This window comes from Falco rusticolus, chromosome 5 (genome assembly GCF_015220075.1).
Source record: "Falco rusticolus isolate bFalRus1 chromosome 5, bFalRus1.pri, whole genome shotgun sequence".
NCBI lineage: Eukaryota > Metazoa > Chordata > Aves > Falconiformes > Falconidae > Falco > Falco rusticolus.
In genome coordinates, this window is record NC_051191.1 from 57,939,332 (window position 1) to 57,962,244 (window position 22,913).

Sequence of the window (22,913 nt, forward strand, 5' to 3'; positions counted from 1 at the left end):
ATTGTCTCCAGGAGTCCACAGGTGAAGACCCTACAGCTTCCCAGATAAGGAAGCACAAGGCTTGCCCAGCTGTTTATTATATTTTGAGAATCTTCCCAGATGGACTTAAAAAAGAGACACTGAATCCCTGATGGGCAATTTGCTATCTTACACAGGCCAAGGATCCTTGTTGTACTGATGGTTATCCTGTCCCAGTGTAGATCTTCATGAGCTTTTCAATTATCCTTGCTGCTAACATGAATACAAAAGAAAAACTTTGCCTCTTTGTAAATAAAAGACATATTAAGGAATGTACGGTGGTTTTATGTCCTTTGGAGTGGGGGAAAGGGATTAACAGCGTTTCTAAATAGGGTCCTAGGGAAAGTTTTGCTTGGACCAATGTACCTTTGGCCCTTGTTCCTACTCCCTTCCCCAAACGACTCAGGTACCTAAAACAGAAAGCCGAGTTGGAGGTGATCCTGCTGCAGGACCCTGAGGACCATCCTGGTGGGTCAGTATTTTTCCACTCCCTTGTGAAAATGATGACAGCTTTCAAGCTGTCAAGCTGCTAGCACTCAGCCATGCTGGGCGTGAATGTGTGACACACTGCGGCAGGAAGTGCTCAACATCAGATCTGTCGATAACCGGACCTTTCTTCCAGGAAGACAAGGTCATGTGGCCTTGTATGTGAGTAACTCAGGTTGTGACTACCAAAGGCATAACACTCTCAGAGATATGGGGCCCTTTCTCCACTAGGTCCCCCAAGAGCTCTTTGGAAATGTCACATGTGGAGCGGTCCCCTCTCAAGCTAACATGAACGCACAGTGTGTAGTTCGCAAAACGACAAAAAGATGCTATGATGGTGTCCATCGGTACCAGAGGCAAACCAAAGCTGAATGCCAGCACTGTGTGGAAAATATTAACAGCCACAGCCACAGGTCCTCTCTTTATCTTAAGCCCCGAGACAGCAAAGATAGCTGTCATTTCTCATCTCCCTCTTTCCAAAATACCTTCTTCTTAAATAGACAGCATCACTCTCAGCCCCCTCCCACATCCCTTCGTTTCTTTTCTGTGGAGAAGCAGAAAGTAAAGGGTACTTGCAGTAAAGGAATTCCTCTGAAGTCAGATCTGATCAAGGTTTTTGGTCCTTGTTTGATTCAAAAGTCTGCACTGATAGATGTGGTATGCTTGCCTAGATCAATCAGATTGAGATTCTATATTTTTTGTTCTGCTGAAAACACCAGAGAATGAAGATGCTTCTTTCCAGGAAATTTGGATACAAAAAAGTAAGGTCTCTGATACTGGGAAATACCCTCAGCTGGTTTCTGACCCACTGTGGCAAGCCTTCATATGTAACCTTGGGAATGCTATGTATGAATACAGATATGCCTAAAGATGCAGCTAGTCCTCAGTTATCTGGGGAAATTTTGGCTCAACGTAACTTCTAAAATCAAAATCTGCTGTCTTAAATCTCTTGAGCCTTTCTGGAAGCATTTCTTACATTGCATGCCTCAGTTTCCCATACATACAGCAATGAATTAAGATAAGCACACTGCCACATTCCCAGTCAAACACTGCAGCTTTTCATCCACATTTAATGTTTATCTACTAAAATCCATCATGAGGCAACTACATCAATGGCTTTTGCTCTTTATGCAGTCCCAGACTAAACCTGAACCAGTGGCAAAGCTGGAAACAGCTATCCCTGCCCAGCTGCCAAAATGAGCCCAAATGAGCTCAGCCCCAGGTCAATGCCACTGGCTGGAGCTCAGCCCCAGGTCAAGAGTCGTCCATGTTCCCATCTCCTCCACCCATTTGTTGACAGAATAACTCTATTTACTCTTCTCTAGTTGGAGTGCGGTTGTTTTTCATGAAAAACAAAGGGGCACGTACAGAGCTGCAGGGCTGTAAGCAGAAGGTAGTGCAGGCAAGGTAGGTGAGGAGGACCTGGGGCTAGAAGAAAAGCAGATGTTGCAGGGAGGAGGGAGCAGCAGTGCAACAGCGTGCAGGGAGCCCAGCGTCAGGAGACTGGGCAGCAAGAAGTGCAAGAAGACCAGAGGCAGTCTTGTTGGTGGGGATTGAGAGACATCGTGCTGTGCTTTCATCTGCAAGACCACTGTGATAACTGGACCCGCTGGCTACTCCTGTCTTCCCTCCTTCAAGTGTTCTACACCTGCCAGCCAGCATCTGCTTCATCTTTGTGCTAGGAAGCACACACCCTGCATTTTGCCTCTCCCTCCAATGGGACCAAGGAGGATAGCTAAGAAATACAGCAGTTGCTCAGCAACTCCCTGTCCCCCAAGGAGGACAACATAAGCTATCCGCACCAGCCTTCTGGGTTGCTTGTCTCTGCACAGCTGGAGGTGCTCCTGCTCTACCCTGACATTCTTCAGGCTTGACCTGCTCAGACTGCAGATCTTCTTGCCCTGCAAGCCTCCAAAAACTCCATTTCGGAAAAGAAAAAAACATTGTACAGGGTGCACTGACCCATCGTGGCAGGACGGTGCAGGACAAAGGCCGAGCTGAAGGGACATGGCATCAGGTTATTGATCGCTGAGGAGACCTTGAGCTTGGGTAAATAGATGTCCTCCTTTCTCCCCCATTCCATGTGTGTGTAAGCTGTCTTGCATAGGGGTATGGGCCAGGCCTCACAGGCAGTAGCAGGCTTCAAAGGTAGGTCTGCAGCTCTGGGGAAACCCCGGTGCCTATCACCAAATCTAACAAAGTGGTTCTGCTGCTGTTGCTTCCTGCCCTCCTCCCCCCCACCCCTCCATCTGTGGTTCTTTGCTTGTGCCCGCTGTTTCTGAAGGGATACTGTGATAGCAGAGAATTGCCCTTGCTCTCCTGCTCCACCCAGCTTGGTTCGCTGAGGAGGAGATCCTCACCAGGGCTTGCCCAGAAAGGTGACCCATGAGAAGCAAGGGAGGGCAGCCTTTGCTGGGCCTGTTTGTACCATGTACCTCTCTGGAAGGGTGTATTAGAGGAAGCAGATGTGCAGCTGATTGTCCGAGTGCTGATGTTCACCAAGCTGGGTTTAAAGTGAGTTATTTGGTGCTTACGTTCCACAAGTGTGTTCCCATGTTGGAAGGCAGCCTAGAGGGCTTGGCACTCAGTAACTAGGGGAAAGCAAGGAGACGAAGAAGCCCACTCATCCTTATCGTGGGAACATTCCATGGCATCCGTGCAGGCTAAAATGTGCGTGAGGCCAACCATCTCTTCTCACATCTGCAGCAAGTCCCTCCCATGCACTCATGCCCCCACGCTCATACGCACCACGGGGCACAAAGACAACTCACAGACACGTAGACAGGGCACTGGCATTCCCCAAGACCTCTGTGCCCTCCCACACGAATGCATTCACATCCCTTGCCAGCCGCAGAAACACAGGAAGCCTTTGGGGGCGATAGCAGAGGAAAGGAGAAGGAAGGCAGGTGAGATAATGAAGATTAACATGGTTCTCTTGGGCGATGGCATTTCTTACCCTCAGAGTCTGGGGCTGACGGAAGGGGAGAAAGAAAAAGAAGCAGCCTGAGGGAGATGAGGGGCAAAGGAAGACAGAAGGTGTCTCCTGGCACAAGCAGAATGTGGTGGAGGGCTGGGTGTTACTCAGGTGCTCTTTCCTCGCTAGCTCAGCTGGTGAGTCAGTGTCAGCATGGGCTTAGCCCTGAGACAGCCTGGTGAGAATGGCAAGGTTGGCTCACTTTTAGGGACTGAGAGCAAAATGGCACAGCAAGCAAAGTGCAGCTTCAGGCTTCCAGGCTGTGACTGGTTTGTGCAACTTCTGTGTGCATTTGAGGGCACGAATTTCCTTTTGCATTGATTTCTAGGTCAATAAAATACCAGGTTTTAAATAATTCTCAGCGGGGGAGGACCACACGTTTGTCTCCAGAGAAATTCGTTATTGTACTCATTGGTGGTTTTGGCAGAAGCAAAACCCAGCAAATACCTTTGAAAATTAAGGGATTACCAGGAGGCACGGACAGGACACTGTCCTGGAGGCCTGCCTCCCACCGAATTAGGAGTTTTACTCACATTCACACTGAGCGAAGTCTTTGATAGTCAGCACACAGATCTGTTGAGACTATAGATCTCATGGCATAGCACCCCCGGAGACAGATGTAAAGGGAAGCAGAAAACCCAGCCTGACCATGGTGTGCTGTGTCACTAGATATACCTGATGGAGACTGAGGAACAGGAGGAAGATGCCAGCTCCCTCTCAAAGGACAAATCAGAGATTAACTCACGTGACTGCCTTCGCTATGTGCCCCTTGGGATAGCCTTTCTTTTGCTGGCTGGAGCTGCTGCAGCAACCTGGTATTTCCTAGGTAAAAATTCAACACGTTTTGTCCCCATGCAGGAGGTGGGTGGGGTGTAGTCAAGGCAATGCTGAGCGTAAAGCATAGTAGTGACTCTGGGTGATCTTTACAGACTCATATATACGGGTAAACCCCTCTCTCCTACCCCTATCTCTACCTTATCAGCAAGATAATCCAGTAGTGTCTTCTGTTGGCAGACTACAGACCATGGCACCTGGAACCGGCCATCCTGCAGTTCTACTGTGGCAGCCTCCAGGTTCTCAACCGCCAATACTCCCCGGACCTTGGGCAGGTGGAGTCCAGAGCCTTTTGGTTGGAGTCAGCTAAGCTCCAGAAGATGGTGAGGGCAATTTCATGACCAGAGCTGGCCTTGAGGGAGTTCAGTGAGTAGAAAGAGGAAGGGGTCCGGTACCCTCCTCCAAGAGACAGTCTTGGTGGGTCTGTACAGCTAGAAGGGTGAAACACAGAGTTGGCCTTAGTTCCTTTGCCACTGTAACATTGCACAATAGTTATCAGACAACATTCTCATTGCAGCTGAAGGAACTGATTCGTGCCACAGAGCTGGGTCGATATTACAACTCGAGCACAGTGTATGCCTTTGGGTGAGTAGCACCCACAGCACATTTGCTTGTTTGTGTGTGAAAGCTTCCAGTCGATTGTACTCTGGTTTCACTGAATTCTGGCCATGACAAACTGCTGCAGTCCCCACCATGAGTTCTAGGCTGGGCTGGGCAGTCCAGATCCAGAATGGTTCCAGCATGACAGGGCTGGGGCTATTTTGATGTTCATGTTCATCTGAAGTCATAATAAATAACCAAAACGGAGAAATTTTCAGAGGCAAAAGTTCAAGAGAAAAAAAATCACTAGGAAGATCTGAAAAAAACCCACCCCTGGGCTTGGCATTCCCAGCAGAAACTAAGCATCTGGAAATTAATTTGTCTAATTCAATAAAGTGATTTTATGGCCTGATCCTAGGCACCAAAAGGGAGAGGCCAGAAAAGGTATTCCAGCCAAGAAGTATGGTCCACCTGGGAATAGGGTAACAGTGAAATGGGAAGATGTGGGACTACAGCTTTTCAGGTCATCACAGTAGATCAGGAAAGCAGGAATAACTTCCAAACTGATATATAAATTTGCTTCTGATTTTTTTCCATGGAAAACTACACCTCTAAATTTTTCCTTCAACTAAGCAAAATTCCAATTGTGATGTAACTCGATTTTCAACTGGGAAAAGAAAAGTTTCACTTGCAATTCTTCCTCTAGCCTTTTACTGAACAAAGGTTTGTTTCAACATCTCTTCCCCCTCCCCCAGCCAATTTTCTCTGCCAGCTGGTTGAACAGAGCTTTCCCAGTCACAGCCTCCTGCAGCTTGAGCCTGCCCAGCATTAATGGCTTGTGGTAAGGTACTGAGTCATAAATCATCCACTTGTCACCACTGGGAGGTGAGACAATGAAGTCTTGAGTGTTTCTTTTTAACCCCTGGTCAGTAGTAACCAAAGGTCATTTCTACCTGAAATGAGACTACTCATTAGACCAGCCTTGATTAATTATCACAGTAATTTGACCACCTATGGTCATTACTAAAGACAGATGGCGTAAAATGTCTTCCTCTCCCAAAGGACAGAACGTTAAGCAGCACCATGGACATAGCAGCTCTCCTGCCCCACTCAGAGTGGTTCTTCTGGGTCACAGCAGCAAGCTGGGAAGCCTGCACAGATATGTCTGATTTGTGGAAAAACAGGGGGAGGTTAATCTCTGGGCTTTGTCTCTCCAGTGATTCTGGAGAAGAAGAGAGAGGATATTTAACATGCTATTTCTCTGTTAGGGAGGGTGCTCTGACCTTCTTCTTCTGGTTTGCCCTCCAAATCCCTGAGAGTCAGCAGAAGGAGGTGACTGCTGAAAGGGTAAACACAACGCTCCATCAAGAGCTCTCCACCAGCTTCAACAGCTCGGGCAGCCTGTCCTACCAGATGGAGTACAGGGTCAACCCAGACTCACTGGTTCTGCTGGGTAAGTACCAGCTGCTCAGCTGTGTCATGAGCAGTCAGAAATGCTCCAAGATTTATAAGTTGCTGAAAGGAGGTTAGGAGAAAAAACCAGAAGTCACTACTGAAGAGGATAAAGGAAACCTGAAGAGGATAGGGGGAAAGTGAGGATCAGGAGATACATGTATTTCTTCCTGATAAAGGACAACTGAAATCTGACAAAAAAAGCATCCTTCCTTTGAAGGATTAAAGATTATTGGAGATACAGCTGACCATGACCAGCTAGGTAATTTTTTTTTTCTCACATCAGTTTTGGCCTCTGTGGAGTAAGATCTTACACAGGTCATGACTTTGATCAGCTCAGCTCAAAAATAACAAGCAATTAGGCCTACTTTCCTTTGGGAGATTATTCCAGGCTACTTGATTGAGAGAAGACCAAAGGCAATGTAGCTGAGTCACCACTCATCTTTCTCTGACACAAAGCACTGTTGCCACTTTGGTTCTTGACATATAATTTTAAGGTTTATTTATTGTTGCCCACAGTGAAGATCACAGCCTGTTTAAAAAGCCATCCCTACAGGACTTCTTTAAAATAGGTGTTAGATAAAGAACTAGGGACCTGACTATATTAAATTCATCCAAGTCCAATGGAATTTGTGTTTGGTGTTTGCAATGGGACTTAACTTCTTAGCCTGAGCTGATCCCTCTTACAGAGCCCCAAACCTCAGAGGTTTTAAAATACGTTGTGTTTCTTCTCTCCCTTTGGGACTCTCATTTCCAAGTTTCTTCTTCCCACAAAATGTTACATTCCCAAGCCTTTTTCCCCAGATTTGTTGTCTTGCATTTATCTAAGGTGAATCTTACGTTAATATATCCCATCCATATTTTAATTTTTCCCTCCACTTCTTAATTGTTTTGTTTTGGGTGTCATATTTTGATGTCCCCAAAGAAAATTTGATTCCCTCAAAATTATTTTTTCTCCTTTATCTAGACCACCATGTTAGGATCTTGTTCCTAAGCTGCGTTAGCATCTCATAAAGACATCTCCTCCTCCAGTTACCATCAGTCACTTCTACTTACAACTTTTTTCCAGCAGACCAGACCTTATGCTCAGTCAGTTTAAATAAACTTAAGAAAGATACCATAAGATAATATGCTGAATGCTTCCAAGTCAGCCCATCTAGCATTTCCCCTTTCTTTACTCACTTCATAATGTAACTCATAAACACAAGTGATGGTGCTATTCTTTTGGCTGCTCCCAGTTACTTCTTATTCCCTTCACATCTGTTTCACTGTTTTATTCATTTCAGCAGACCACACTTCTATTTTGGCATTAACACACCCTCTGTAGTTTCTCCAGCTCCTTCTGATTTCCCTAGTCCTTTCTGCCTCCCTCTCCGGTCAGAAGCACAGTTTAGCAACTGAGCCAGAAACCTCTTCTACTGCTCGGCCAGGGTGACCTCAAGCCAGTGGCTTAACCTCTGCCTTCATTTGCTCTGTAAAACTGGAGGGAAAAAATAGATAGCTAATAGCAAGTCATTAGCACATCATTGCTTTCTGACAGACTCATTTGCTGACCTGCTTAGCTCTAAACACTAAGTCTGGCTGCAGCCTGCCTTAAGACACAGAGCTGCAAACCATGGACCAGCACAGGAACCTCTCCAGCCTCTCCAGTGCTTTGTTTTTACTAACTGCTACACTCAGCCCAGGACACTGGCTCCCCCTTTCCCCCAGCGAGTTTCAGGGATTCCTCCTCCTCACAGAAAGTCAGTTTTATTACCTTCAGATAAAAGAGTACTTAACACCAGCTCAGCACACATCCTTCCCTACAGCACATGAGCTTCTCTAGGAGCCTGCCTTATGCCTACAGGATTGTCTTTCCACAACATCTGTTTTTCCTATGACAAAACTGCTCCACTCTCCCCACAGAATTGCAAACTCTGCTTAGGACCTACAGAAGACCAAAAGCCTTGACCTAGGCAAGCCCCCAATAACAATTCTCACACCCAACTGACCTCATGGTGTCTTTTATTTTGGCAATTACTCCCAGCAGCACCTGATCTCTGACCAGTTCCAGTTCAGCTGGGAGGCTGGAGCAAAGCCCAGCTCTCCTAAAAGTGTTGTGCACCCTGTGACTCTCTTTTCCACAGATTTATGGTCTTTGCTGGTGGTTTTCTCCATATCTCCCTTCTCCAGAGGTGGACTCTAAGTATGCTGAGTAGCTCATCAAACAGTGATCATCAAAAGACCTCTTTCCCCACCCTCAGTAACTCCCAAACTTTGCAGTGAGGGAGTGAGGATTATATCTATATATGTGTGTGTGTGTGTGTGTGTGTGTGTGTATGTATAAAACTGGGAGAACAGGGAAAGGGTCAGCAGGTGGTGAAGGCACTGGGAAGTAGGATTGGCTGGCAGAGGAAGGGAATGGCTGCCTGAAGCAATGCCCAGCCCTCCTGGGAAGGGGAAGAGGCACATGAAAACAGGCAAAGAAAAAAGGCAGAGAAGCCCATGGTGGGCTGGAAAGCACGAATTGGGGCTGTTGGATTCGGAGCAAAGGCTAGAGAGATTTCCCAGAGAGATGAGGTGGGGAAGGCATGACTGAAACAAGTCCCTGAGAGCAGACAGAGAAGTGCCTGGAGGATGTCCCATGCCAAAATTGTGAGTCACTTACATATGAAGGGAGGGAGCCCTCACCTGCCATGCTAGCATTCAGACACTACCAGTTTATCTTTTTGTTTATCTTCCTTTATATATTTTCTTTCTAACAGAATCCAGTGTGAAAGACATAGTAGTGCTGAAATCCACTCTGGGTAGGCTATCTTTTCCTTTCTTTTTGAGTTTGTGACTTTATGGGAGGGATTTTTACAGGGGACGGAAAGCTTGTTGGCTTCCTGGAGTTGTAAGTCCTGGGAAGGGGAGATGAGAACAGTAGCAAGGGAGCATCAGTGCTGCTGCTTGGCCAGATCCAAACTACATGATGCAGCTATGTGTTGAATGGCTCCGAGCATTCTGACACCTCTGCCCCAGTAGCACAACACTGTGCAGAGACACCAGCTCCCAGGGGCAGCGCAGCCACCTTAGTCTTGTCCCTGTCCTAATGAGTCCTGTCAAATAGCTTGGTGTACTGGTACAACAGTGCTATTTCCAGGCCCCATGAAACTGCTGAGTGGGGTGGGTGGGTTCCTACATGGCTCTGCACAGGATGTGCTGTCCGTCATTTTGGACTCTGTTGTCTTAGTGTTGTTTGAAGATGCTTCTAGTAATTTCAGGCAGTGTTGTAAGTGCTGTGGCTGGCAGCTTGCATTAGATATGCTATTAGAAACTTACCTTTAAACTGACTTTTACTCAAAAATCCTGGTCTGGAAGCCTGCTGAAACCTGGAAATCAGATGAGGGGGATGTAAAGCTGGGAAGAATATGAGGATGAGAGGAGAAAGAGGTGAAAAAGAAAATAAAGCCAGAGGAAGATAACTGTGCTGTGCTGATATTTAAAGCCTGAGGTAACACTAGCTTAACCAAGGAAGAGGCTTTCTTATAGAAAGAAACTGGGGCAACAGTATGAGGGGACCAGTGCCACCACAACATATGTAAAAGTAAACTGAGATCACTGGGATGAGTCAGCCTTACCCTGAAATAGAGCTCACACTATTTCCCTTACAACCACCCCTAAGTCCCCCTTTGCATCCATTCACATCACCCTGAGGTTTAAAGCCCTCTATCTTTCCCTCGGATCCAGGTTGCTACAGGTACAGCTACGTCCAAGAGGATGATGTTCTAAGGCTGGAGGGCCCTGACTACCTGGCCTCCAGTTGTCTCTGGCACCTCCACGGCCTCAAGGGCTATATGATCAAGCTACGCCTGGAGTGGACTCTCCCAGACTGCAGGGACCGCCTGGCCATGTATGACGCAGCTGGGCCACTAGAGAAACACCTCATCACCTCGTAGGTAGCTCCTGAGCAGGGCACGCACCACAGGGAAGCCGTGCAGGATGGCACAACACACCACAGCAGGGGAAGGTGTTAGACTACATCAGAGGAAATTCTCTTTGATGCAGAACCTGCCTCTTGCTGATCATCTAAAGTCACTGATGTGGGATATCACAAAGCCAGCCATGCAGCCTGAGAGATTACAGCAGCATGAGCTGTCTCTCTGCTGGTCTTTTATTTGATTGAGTTAGTGCCTCACAGCAGGCATGTGCTGAGGATAACACAGACCTCCATTGTCTCTTTCTCGTTCTTCTCTTCCATTAGTTTGTTGCTTGCTTCACTCCCATCTTTTTATCTTTTTCCTCTGAGGATCTATGGCTGCAGCCGGCAGGAGCCCGTCGTGGAAATCCTTTCATCTGGCCCTGTCATGTCCGTTGTGTGGAAGAAAGCCATGTACAGCTACTATGACCCCTTTATCCTCTCAGTGCAGGCAGTGCCCCTTGAAGGTGAGAAAGGCTAGAGGAGGGTGGCCATAGATACAGGAAGGACACAGGTTATCTCCTACAACATCACAACTTCTAGAGGTACTCCATCCCCATTAGGGGCAGAATTCACTCTAGATTGCAAGGGTAGAGGTGATCAGTAAAAAGCAGGTTAGATGTTGCTCTCTCACCTGGACTCATACATCAGCATCTGGCTCGAGTCTTTACAGCCCTGGCTCTGGCAAGCAGAATGAGTGATTGTGATACTTTAAGAGAAGGCCAAGCTCTCATGCATGGACAGACCAGGTTTGGCCTGGACATCGTGTCCAGATGCACTTGCAGATAAATGTCAATTCAACATAAGAATCTAAGACAGCAATATACGTTACCATTACCCTTCTCTGGACAAGAGGAGGAGGCTAAAAGTCTTGCCAAGTAGAAATGGCCCCTTGAAGGGGAATGGTGGAATGTCCTAGTCACCTTTAGCATCAGGTCTTGAAGCCCCATTTCTGCCTTCTTGCAATGGGATGAGTAAATGGCATGAGTCCAATGGGTTCGGCTGCCAGGTAGCAGAGCTTTGAACATCTGTATTTACAGCCTGCGAAGTGAATATAACTCTGCAGGAGGGCCTGGAGCTGCAGGGAAAGATTGGCACCCCACACTACCCCAGTTACTACTCACCCAACACGCAGTGCACTTGGCACATGACGGTAAGCCAGCTCTCACAAGAGCATCCACCCCATCCCTGAAACCCGTGCGGCACTCCCCGCATTAGGCGGGGAATACAACCAGTGCTCTGGCCTGCAATGTGTGAATCAGCGTCTCTCCCCTTCACACCTGCCCTGCTCATTTCTGTCATATGAGTGGGCTGCAGCATTCATAGGATCCATCTACAGTCTGCTCTGGACCCCCTTGCCTGCAGGTCCCATCTCTTGACTATGGGGTCACCCTGTGGTTCGATGCCTACGCACTCAGCAGACAGACGCACGACCTGCCCTGTACCCAAGGCCAGTGGATAATTCAGAACAGAAGGTGTGTGCTGGGGTCCTGATTTCTCTTACTAAACACTTGGGATTAAACTGGGATTGAATCTCTGTATGTTCCCTGCTCACTTCAGCCACCGGGTCTGAGGAAGGAGAGCCTATCACCACACTCAGTGGCCACAGTTTGTGCTGGTGCCTCTTGTTTTTCTACTTTTTTAACTTCTCTTATTCACAGGCTTCTCAATGAGCACATTTCTTACAAATTTGCTTTGAGCCACCAGCCTGCCTTCTCTGTCTTGCTGTTTGCATCAGGCTTCCTAGTTTTCTCTTGTCTGTGTAACCTTGGTGTCCTCCCACGTCTCCTGTGTTTGCAAATCTGCCTGTCACCACCTCTGCAATATTATCTGTGTGTGCCATTGCCTTGCATCCACCTCCATACAGATCTTCCGCCTAGCTCCATATCCTCCTGCTTTGACTACAGCCACTTCCCCCTGCAAGACTTCTCAAAATTAGCATCCATACACAGCTGGGGCTGCAGCCCACCCCTCCCCAGGCACAAAGGACTGGGAGATGCTGGGCTCCCACCTCCTCAAAGCAGGCTCTGAGATGGTTAGACCTATGGCTTTTGTTTTTCTCCCACTTACTGCAAAATTGCCCCTTTCCATCCAAGACTTCCCCCAGCCCATCTCATTAACTTTCTCTCCACTGCTCCTGTGGGGGGTAACTTCTTCTCCTCTGGAGTATCTGATCCAGAAGCTCTGTTCCCCTTGCTTAGGATTTCCACTTCTCCTCTCCCTGACATCCTCTCTTAAACTGTCAGCACCGCAGTTTCTACGACATGGAAGATAAACGTAAGAATGGAATTGCTTTGTGCCCTTGCCCAGAAAGTGGGAAATGTCCAAAGATAGTAGGGTCACTCTGAACTCTGGGTCTCATGCCATGTTGAAGGTATTTTGCCTTCCTGGCTTCCCCCCACACCCAGTCTGTGTGTCCCCCTTCCCACAGAGACCCCTTGCCCCACTTTGTTGTCTTCTCCTTCCTCCCTGCCCAAGACACCCCACCTGTGTTTGCTCCTCAGATTGTGTGGCCTGCGGACCCTGCAAGCCTACGCTGAGCGGATCCCAGTCACGTCCTCTGTTGACATTACCATCACCTTCACCTCACAGATCTCCTTAACCGGCCCTGGCGTACAGGCAGCTTACAGCCTGTACAACCAATCTGACTGTAAGTTCAGGCTCCTCCCTGCTCCTTAGTAGCTGGGTAGCAGCCCCTGTGCACTTGGCTTGTATTAGAAGAAACACATGACATGTCCCGTGAGCCCTAGGTGCCATCTGCCTATCAGGCACGTGTTCACAAATCAGTGATGCACACACCACTGATGTCTCAAAAAGAAGAGGCATTTACATGTAAAGCTGCTTCTGCACATGTGGCCACATGTTGCCAGAGCATCCATGCACCAAAACACCAGGTCAGAGAGTTGTCTACAGTCCCACCCCAATGCCCACATCATGGACTGCTCTTGAGAATTCAATGAGATACCACCTCCAGCTTGAAGTGACTTTTATTTCAATTACAAGAGCTCTTAGAGCTGTTTCCTGCTCACCTTGGAATCCATGCAAGCGAGAGACAAATGAAAACATACATAAATACACATATGCACATATGCACATATGCAAATGCACACCCACAGTCTGTCTTTCCAAGGTTTCTCCATCTCACTCCTAAAGGCGCCTGTAACGCACACCAACCCCTGAATACACGCACCTGCCAACACGTGTCTAACACCAACCTTTCAAGGCCCCAACCAAGTTTTAATAATAATTCCAAAGAACCTGTTTCAGCTTTCCTGCAGCATTAGGAGTCCTGAAACACTGTTAAACCAGACATACAGCATACCAGGCGGTGGTTGTCCTGGCTCTTGCCCATTGGTACAATGGGAAGCGGGGAAAAGCCCTCCTTTCTCTGGTGCACAGGCTGGCTCCATTTGCCCTTGTTCAGAGCAGATGACGTGGCAGGTTTTGGGGAGCACAGCAAGTGCCACAGCACACTGCTGCAGCACATATGCAGTCAGGAAGGTGTGCAGCTCCACACTCCATTTTCAAACCACAGGGCTCTGGTGCAAGAACATTTCCAGTCACTGGTGACTAACTACTCTTTGGTGGTTTCACAGCCTGTCCTGGGGAGTTCTTGTGTTTGGTGAACGGCTTGTGCGTCCCAGCCTGCGATGGGATCAAAGATTGCCCCAACGGGCTGGATGAGAGAAATTGTGGTGAGTGATTTCTTCTCCCTGCTGGTCCCTGGTCTCAGCAGCACGCAGCCCCTTGCTCCTTCAAGGGAAGACAGAGATGGTACGGATTCAGTTAGCCTAGGTACAGCCTCGTACCTCCCTCTAGAAGCTTAAAAGCCTCATCCCCACTGCTGTATGGCTTAAGCCTACTCGGGAAGGAACAGCAAGACTTCTTGCTCCTGTGCACAGCACAGCCTTCCTGGGACAACACCCTAGTACCCATGCACCGAGGGCTCCAGGCAGCCTGCAAGAAGCCCCCTGCCCAGGCTGTCCCCCATCTTGCCCTGCTTTGCCCCTACCCAGGCACGACAATCCGGCTCAGCCCTGGGCCACAGCCCCCTCTGCTGTCATACCTCTCAGCATCCTCCTCCAACCCTCCCACCCTGCCCACACCTCCCCAAACCCACCCGCTGCCCTGCTCTCTCCCTTTCCCCCCCAGGCCATTTGTGACACTTGATCTGTAGAGAGCCTTACCCATATATTTCGACCCATTTTGGGAGCATCCAAGTCCTAGATCAGCCATCGTGCCAACAGCAGTTAGTGCTGATGCGGACACCATCCCCAGCATCCCAGGACTCCTGCAAAGCCCCATTCTCATAGAAACAGCTATTCAGGCTCAGGCATGACACCTAATTCATCCATTCTCCCATCTCTGGTGGGGGGTGGGGGGCTCATCACATCGCTGCCACCACTAATTCTTCATTAGTTGTCCCCTACAGCTGTTTTTTCACAGACAGAAAGTTCCCTGAACCGCTGGAGACAGTGGCCAATTCTGAAAGATTTAAAGGCAGTTATAGAAAAGCAGAAGGAAGGAAGGAAGGAAGGAAGGAAGGAAGGAAGGAAGGAAGGAAGGGAGGGAGGAAGGAAGGAAGGAAGGAAGGAAGGAAGGAAGGAAGGAAGGAAGGAAGGAAGGAAGGAAGGAAGGGAGGGAGGGAGGGAGGGAGGGAGGGGGGGAGGAAGGAGAAATCTTTCTCAAGGAAGTTTTAACTCAGTTCTGGAAATGTGAGAGCTCTCACAGCATTGCCAGTGTTGGGTTTTGTATTGACTGCAGTCTTGCCGACAGTGCACTCTGTCCAATCATCCAGCTGTCTGACATCAGGGCTTGCTTGCTTCCCTCATGTAGACACGGATACATATGCATCCTTATGAATAACTAATTCTTTCTTGAATCTTGTTATCATCTTGACCCCAGGGATATCGTGTATCACTCAGTTCCACAGGTTAACACAGACCACAGTGAACAAAATGCATTTTTGTTCCTCAGTGTTTTCCAACATCCCTTTATTTTTGAAAAAGAAAATAGAAACTTTGTGATTTCTTTCCTTTCTTGCACTCTTGCCGCTGTTGCATCTCTGCTTATTTCTCCGTGTCTGTATGCAACAGTCCCTGTCTTTAAAATCAGTGTTCACATTGCCTCAGACCTTCATCTGCCTTTAGCTATCTGGAAGCCTCATGCTAATTACTGAAAAAATTACAGCCATTGCAGTAAGAAAATGCCTGGGAGGTACTGGCCCATCATGTTTGGTACTGTACATAGATACACACAAACACAGAACAAGTTCCTGCTATGAAAATGTATAATCAGAAGTCAGACTCCATGATGGGTAGGCACCTTAGGCCCATCTCCATCCTGAGCAGCTATCAGAGCTCATGGACACTGAAGAATCCATTATTGTCCAGGACTCACCTACCCACGAGCAAGGAGAGCAGCTGCTCTGTAAGGGAAGGTGATCCATGAGCTGAAGGTGACGTCAGGGCAGGAAGAACAGTGACCTTACCAGAGAGAATGCAGTCCTACAGAACCTGAACAAGGCAAGCAGATCAGGTCTGCTGATGGCAATCTGGGGTCAACCAAGAGTCCAGTGACATCAAGGCAAGTCCATGGTGATGAGGCAGGTCTGAGGCCAAGCCAAGAAATCCAGGAAAGTTAAGCCAGCATCAGCAAAGTGTAAGACAGGGTGCAGGCAAAGACTCACAGCTCACTAGACTGCAGCTGGCCTTAAGAACACCTCATGAGGTCAGGGAAGAGGTTGCAGAGCTTACTGGTGCAGTTGGGAGCCTGATCTCACACCTGATGTCTTGTCTTTTGTGCCCAATTCCTGGGCGCTTCCCTCCCACACAGTGTGTCCTGCAAAGTTCCAGTGCCACGAGGACAGCACTTGCATCGAGTTCAGCAGGGTGTGCGACCAGCAGCTGGACTGCACCAACGGGAGCGATGAGGAGCAGTGCAGTGAAGGTAGGGAGGGGACAATGCTGGGCTGACAAATACCTTCCCCTACACTCGAGCCAGGGCTGTCAGTAGCATACTTCCCTCTCGTGAGCTAAGGGCACCAGCTAGGGGTCAATGTGCCCAACCTGTCCACATTTGCTCTGTTTGTAGCTAACCAAGCATGCTCAGGAAATTCCCCGTCATCATTTATGGAGCTCCCCCAAGCTCTCTGTTGCCTTTTTCCCTCCACTCAAAGGACTTCAGGCTGCATCTACAACCTCAGCCTCTACATCCCTCAGCCTTGGCTCCCCTTCCTCTTTGCAGGGGTCCCCTGCGGTCCTTTCACCTATCGCTGTGAAGATGGGACCTGTGTGAAGAAACCCAACCCCCTGTGTGACACCACTGCAGACTGCAATGACCTCTCCGATGAGAAGCGTTGTGGTGAGGAACACTCAGTCACACATCATCCAGGCAGGTTCAGGATGCCACGTAGCTGCAAGTCATCCCTTTTTCCCCCCACCACCCCAGCATAAGCACCCACCCTCCATCGTTCCATCACCTTCTCCCTACCCCAGCCCCACAGCAGCAGTGGCAGCAGCAATGAGCCAGCTCTGTGCTGAGCTGTAAGCAGGCGCTTACTCTTTGGACAGCTGCTCCCCATCTCCTTCAGGCCAGGTAGACATGTCTCACAGGCCAGGTCCTAACCCCAGGCTGCCTGTTGGACCACTATGCTGGTGTGTGTGAAGTAACGCTATCCTACAAAGCTCCAGTGAAATCACCCATGACTGCATGATCACAGGCAGGGAGAGAGCTTGTGTTCTGATTTCCCTGCTTGTTTTTTCTGGACCCTTGGTGGGGAGTGAAAGGAAATGACTGCAAGGGTTCCCCAGCAGCACAGCAGGTAGCACAGACAGCGTGCTGCTCCAAAGCATCCCCAGGCTGCAGCCGGAGGTGGGCTGAGGCTGTGCAGGCATCAGCGGGGGCACCACTGGGAGGGAGCGCGCACTAGACCTGTCCTGGACAGTAAATGAAGCATCTGCTGGCTGGGTTAGGCAAGGGATTAGAAGTCAAACTCTTCAGTCAATTAAGTAGGAAATGAAGGGCAGGCACAGCATATTATGCTCCCTTCCTCCCCTGAAGTACCTGCTGTGTCTCCTTCTCCTCAGACTGTGGGCTGCAAGCCCCTCTCAGCAGGATTGTGGGTGGTGTGAATTCTGTGGAAGGGGAATGGCCGTGGCAGGCCAGCCTGCAAGTTCGGGGACGCCACATTTGTGGGGGAACACTCGTTGCTGATCGCTGGGTGGTCTCAGCTGCGCACTGCTTCCAGGATGAGAGGTAAATGGAGAGGGGAGGGTACCTGACAGGAGGATTTGCATTGTTTTCCATGTCATGCATGATGGGAGGATCATGCAGCTTGTGAAGATGACATGGGGCAGCTGCACCTCTCATCTGGCACCTGTGCCATGCTTGTCTGTGGCTTGGAGCTGGAGAAAGGGGTATGGATACACACACTAGTATTTGGGTGTGCGTGCAGGGAAAAAGGGGCAGTGCTGAGATTCACAGAGCAGCTTTGGGAGGGCAATGGTAGTGGAAGACATTTCACACCTCCACCTTTGCTTTGGCTCTGGCTTGTCCCCATGCTGTGAAAACCTTGGAGGTGTCAGCATGTGCTAGGATGGAGCCAGGATAACATTACCTATGGGGGATGCTGTTTGGGTCTCATGCTGCCCACCCTTGGGGCGTGCTCTTTCAGGGGAAGCACAGTCTCTCCCCTAGTTCCTTCCACCAGTGTACATACCACAACAGCAGCAGTAACATACCAATCGGCGGTTCACTCACTCTTTCAAGCTAGGAAGAAGTGAGGGGGAGGAAGGTCCACAGCTCTGCTAGGTGACAGGGCTGGGCGGGGAAGGAATGTGCACCCTGAGACCCAGTCTCCACCTCCTCCAAACTCCACTTTTTCTCTACCAGTGAGCCAGTGGGGGTCCCCCACCTCCCAAGCTACTACTGCTGGACTTCCCCAGCTGCCCTTCCCTCCTGATGCTATGGAGCTTGGGGAGGAGGAGCTGCTGGTCATCCTCGGTATGGTGACACTAGCCTTGGTAGGGCTGAGGTTGCTTTGCAGTTGCGCTTCTCACCTCACCTTGCTCCTGCCGTGCTCCTCCTACCTGTGTCCTACAACCCTGCAAGGAAGCCCCCCAGTACTGGAAGCAGGCCTTTCAAGTGGTCCATGTGGGCTGGATTTGGCCATTCCGGAGTGTCCCAGTGCAGGATGGATGGAGCCAGCACAGCCCTGTTAAATGGCATGTGTGTGCACCTGCCAGGGAGAGAAACTAAGTGGTGTGAGAGATAAGAAGTAAGGGAAAAGAGGAGCAGAAGAACAGCAGCAGCCTGGGGTGGACTGTGCTATGGGCATCTGCCTGTGCACACAATAGGCTAGAGGTTGGTCCTGAAGGGGAGTTTGGAGCAAGAGAGATGGTCAAACCAGCCCAGGGAGTTCTTTGTACCCAGAGGCGCAGTGTGGGAGAAAACAGCATGTGTAAGGCAAAGGGTAGGCAGGACTCGGAGCCTAAAATCAGACATCTTCCTGCTTCCTCCTGATCTGGCCTAGGGTGAGCTCCTCTCTGCTCCTCAACCTCCTGCTGGGGACAGGGTCTCCCCTGGCTGTTAGCTCTTAGCTGTTCTCTTCTCAGAGGTGTCACCTTGTTAGGCCGTCCCCAGCTTTAGCCCCTGTTTCTGTAAAGGGCTGTCATGCCTTTTAATGCCTTCACTTCTGAGCTGCTTTTCTCACTTCACTCCCTCTTAGAAATTTCTCAGAGCTTGCACCTCCATGTCTCCTCCTTGCAGCTTTGCTTCACCAGCTCAGCTCTTGCTCTCTGTCCTGTCATAGTCACTTGCACATGACCAGCCCCACTTGCTTGCCTCATCTACATACACTTTTTAGCCTGCTTTGCTAAGGATAAGAAGCAAATATGAGCGAGTTGCCTGGGTGTATGAGTGTCTGCCCAAAGTTAGTCCCACTGTACACGTGTTCAAGGCATCAAAGAGATGTCCCACCTAGTCTGTTGAAATTAGTAGCCAAATAAAAAAAGACACCCCACTGAAGGAGTTGATCATCCATATCGGACTCCTCAAAAGACTGCAACAGAAACAGTCAGGTTCCACCCATCCTTTTCCGTTCGTGTGATGAGTTATCTTCTCTGCTGTGTCCTACAGACTGGCCTCTGCCTCCATCTGGACTGTTTACTTGGGCAAATATTTGCAAAATGCCACCAGTCACACAGAGGTGTCCTTCAAGGTGATCCGCCTCTTCCTCCACCCTTATTACGAGGAGGACAGCCATGATTATGATGTGGCCCTGCTCCAGCTGGACCATCCTGTGATCATCTCACCCTTAATCCAGCCCATCTGCTTGCCTGCTCCTTCTCACCTCTTTGAGCCTGGTCGTCATTGCTGGATCACTGGCTGGGGAGCCCTCAAGGAAGGTGGTAGGTGCAAGGTCTTTGCTGGTGGCCTATTGTAGCAGAGCCAAGGTGGAAACATAGGTTCAGATGTGGGGTAGGCTGACTAGGCTTCTGTTCACCTCAAAGCGTTATTATGCTTTTTGAATTTTTTTTATTATCACCTTCACACCCTTTGATTTTGGGTCACAGGTTGGCCAAAGTTACCTGTTGAGTGCTTTGAAACCTCATTTGGAGAGGCAGGCATGAAAGTCTGGTAATCTGTATGAGGACAGCATGTGTTCCTTCATCCAAAAACTAGAATAGCCCTTCAGGAATTAGGGGTCTGTCTAGTCGTTGTTGAACCATGGTCACAGCATGGAGCAGCCTCAGTCTCAAAGCTCAACCCTATGCTTACATAGACATGTGGGATCCTGTTGGGTCATTCCCCAGAGACAGTGCCCGAATGGAAAGAGCTGAGATAGAAACACTGCTCTTCATCAAACTGGGACTGGATCTCATGGGGACACCCATTTGTGGCCCCTGCAGCAACATTTTCCCAATGTAAAAGACTCTAGGACCTGGGTCCCCCCAGCAACACCAGTATATTCAATGGGAGCAGTGCAGGGTCCCCTGAGGATCACACTGTGTAATTATTAGTATGCGCCCTGGGACCATTTGACCATTTTGACCACATAGGACCCACACACTACTAGGGGACAGCATGGGCCAAGACCTGTTCCCATGGTGTGGTATGGATGAATCCCTTCTGTTTTGTCAGGAAGAGTTTAGCTGCATAGGTATGGAACCTTCATGTTCCCTCCCCACAGGACCAGCAAAACAAGCCATTTTCTAGTAGTGCATGGCACAGGAATATAGATGTGTTCACCCAGGTCAGCTGGGTGCCTTCACTCACTCACACACTTGCTCCAGCTGCTTCCTAAATGTATCTATCCAGAACTGGACACTCCTGGGTTGCACACTTAACTGGAAGGACTTAACATCCATGTCAATGAGAATCAAACCCAAAATTCTGACATCCCAGAGGTTTCCCCAAACCAGAATCCCCCTTGTCCCAAAAAGCTGAAGTGCTCACACTATGTTCCTGTAGGAAAAGGGACTGAAGGGGAATGTTACTTGTTCCATGCAGATGAAGTGCTCTGCTAGCAAAGTCAGAGACTGTGAGGCCAGTGGAGAGCAGAACAGAATTCAGATGGCAGCTTTCAGCATGCAGTGAGATGGGCATGGGCTGGGGGATCATGGTAAACGGTGGGAAGCTCCACCATTGCTTACCTGCACTACTTTTGGTGCTCTACCCCTCAGGGCACATCAGCAATGTTCTGCAGAAGGTGGACGTGCAGCTCATCCAGCAGGACATCTGCAGTGAGGCCTATCACTACATGATTTCTCCCAGGATGCTGTGTGCTGGGTACCACAAGGGCAAGAAAGATGCCTGCCAGGTGACTGAGGAGTTGTAGGATCAGGGTTGACTACCAGAGGTGGGGTGTGTCCCTAGTCTCCATAAATTAAAATGAGTGTGAAAAGACTTTAAAATGCCTGAATCCCCCAACACTTCCTCTGATCTAAGTGGCCAACCACAGCCCTCAGGACCACTTCTTCCCAGCACCTTTGCCTTAGGAAGGATCCAAAAACATTTAAGCTTCTTTTCTCATTTCAGCCCATTGTCCACTCTTTACCTCCCACTTTCAAGTCACATGTCTACATAAGCGTCTTACCCCATCAGCCTATTCAGCATCCGTCACACACAGTAACCTGTCTGTTCCTTCATTACTATCAATCTCAAGGAATTCCTCTGTCTCTCATCCTTCCGGGTATCCACTTAAATTCCACCAGCTTCCTTGCACTCCACACGTTTAGAAATGCCACACAGAGCATAAAGAAAAATAGAGCAGTCAGCTTCTTGGGACCCGGCTAGAGGGGAGGAATTTGCATGATGAAGGAATGCAACAATGGGTCAGATGTTTGCACTAGAGACTGGTTTTGACATCTGCTTAAGATACAAGAAGTGTTGCAGATGTCCCAGGCATGAGTTGAGGGGATACAGGAACCTGCATACAGAGGGACTCAGAGCTGGTATAATCGTTCAGCAGGAGAAGCTGGTTGATCACCATCACCCCATTGTTCTTTCCTTTTCTCTAGGGTGATTCTGGAGGTCCACTGGCCTGCAAGGAACCCAGTGGCAGGTGGTTTCTGGCTGGTTTGGTCAGCTGGGGAATGGGATGCGCACGTCCAAATCACTATGGAGTATACACCAGGATCACTCAAGTGCTGGGCTGGATGAACCAAACCATGAGCTGAGAAAAGTGCATCTCTGCCTTCTCCCCATCAGACCTACACTCACGTGGCACTTATTTCTAATCCTACTTGCCTGTCAGAGAAAGAGAGTTTCTGTGTGGGATGTTGTCAGACCCAGGATGGTCTTCTGAGCAGGGTAAAAAAAGCCTGCCGTGGGGATTGTAGAGAAAGGCAGGCAGACCCTCTTCCCTGTCAGTGCTTCCCAGGGAGATCCCGAGATGTTTTTAGGCCATCCATCCAAAACATCTGGGGGCAGGGGTAACATGACACACGGCAATGGTCCCATATTGCTCATTTCTGAGGAAAGGAACAAGGGGAGTTGAACTTTCCATGAACCATGTGATTCAGCCACACTTTTATGCTGGAACATTTGCTGAAAGAAAATGTGACTGATGTAGTTAGATTTCAGTAACCGTGAAATCAATCTGCTTCCCTCTTCCTTCCTGCTGCTTATCCTTCTTCCCCCTTCCCCTCCCATCACTCCTCCTCTTCCATCTCCCTAATTGCTTCTTTTCTTAGCTGGCATGTGCTGTTCAGGGTTGTTCAGCTCAGCCAGGCAACTCTTCACGTCTCACTGACTCCCAGGCATGAGACCAGCATCACACCCCCCAGGCGCGTGTCCTGCCTCCCTGCTGGCGCAGCACCCAGCCTCCGCTGCTGCACTTTCCTCAGGGACTGGCCCTGGCCCTCAGTGTAAAAACACTGGAGCAGCCTCCCATCCCGTCCCTCAGCCCTTCCAAATACCTTTAACATGAGGGTGTCTCAGCTGCTTCCATCTCCTAACTCAGATAATCCAGGAGGTGAAGGAGAAGGCTTCAGGGCACAGTGCTTAAACAGTGACTGCTATGGGTTTGGGTTTTTTACTAAAAATAGATATATATGTGTGTGTATGTGTGTGTGTGTGTGTGTATAAAATGGGCCACTCTCTGGAATTAGAAATAAAATTAATTTGAAGCCTTTTTTGGCTCTAGTTTGCCTTACTCTGTTAAAA

At 49.1% G+C, this 22,913-nt stretch overlaps 1 protein-coding gene across 8 annotated transcripts; it reads left to right on the forward strand.

The window, feature by feature from the left end:
- The first annotated feature begins 1,845 nt into the window (after window positions 1-1,845).
- TMPRSS6 (transmembrane serine protease 6) lies at window positions 1,846-22,862 on the forward strand. 8 transcript variants are annotated; one of them, XM_037388132.1, is made up of 18 exons: window positions 1,846-2,553; window positions 4,148-4,304; window positions 4,493-4,635; window positions 4,830-4,897; window positions 6,121-6,305; window positions 9,049-9,090; window positions 10,016-10,220; window positions 10,575-10,711; window positions 11,285-11,397; window positions 11,610-11,719; window positions 12,749-12,894; window positions 13,841-13,939; window positions 16,080-16,193; window positions 16,491-16,637; window positions 17,333-17,501; window positions 19,383-19,654; window positions 20,930-21,066; window positions 21,767-22,862. In XM_037388132.1, exons 2-18 carry the CDS (start codon window positions 4,157-4,159, stop codon window positions 21,923-21,925), a joined length of 2,394 nt encoding a protein of 797 aa, XP_037244029.1. In that variant the 5' UTR covers window positions 1,846-2,553; window positions 4,148-4,156; the 3' UTR covers window positions 21,926-22,862. The 8 variants fall into 8 exon arrangements, with proteins under 8 accessions (XP_037244029.1, XP_037244032.1, XP_037244033.1 ...); XM_037388135.1 differs by having other exon boundaries at window positions 16,491-16,607; window positions 21,767-22,861; XM_037388134.1 differs by lacking the exon at window positions 1,846-2,553 and adding an exon at window positions 2,568-2,652.
- Window positions 22,863-22,913: the final 51 nt, after the last annotated feature.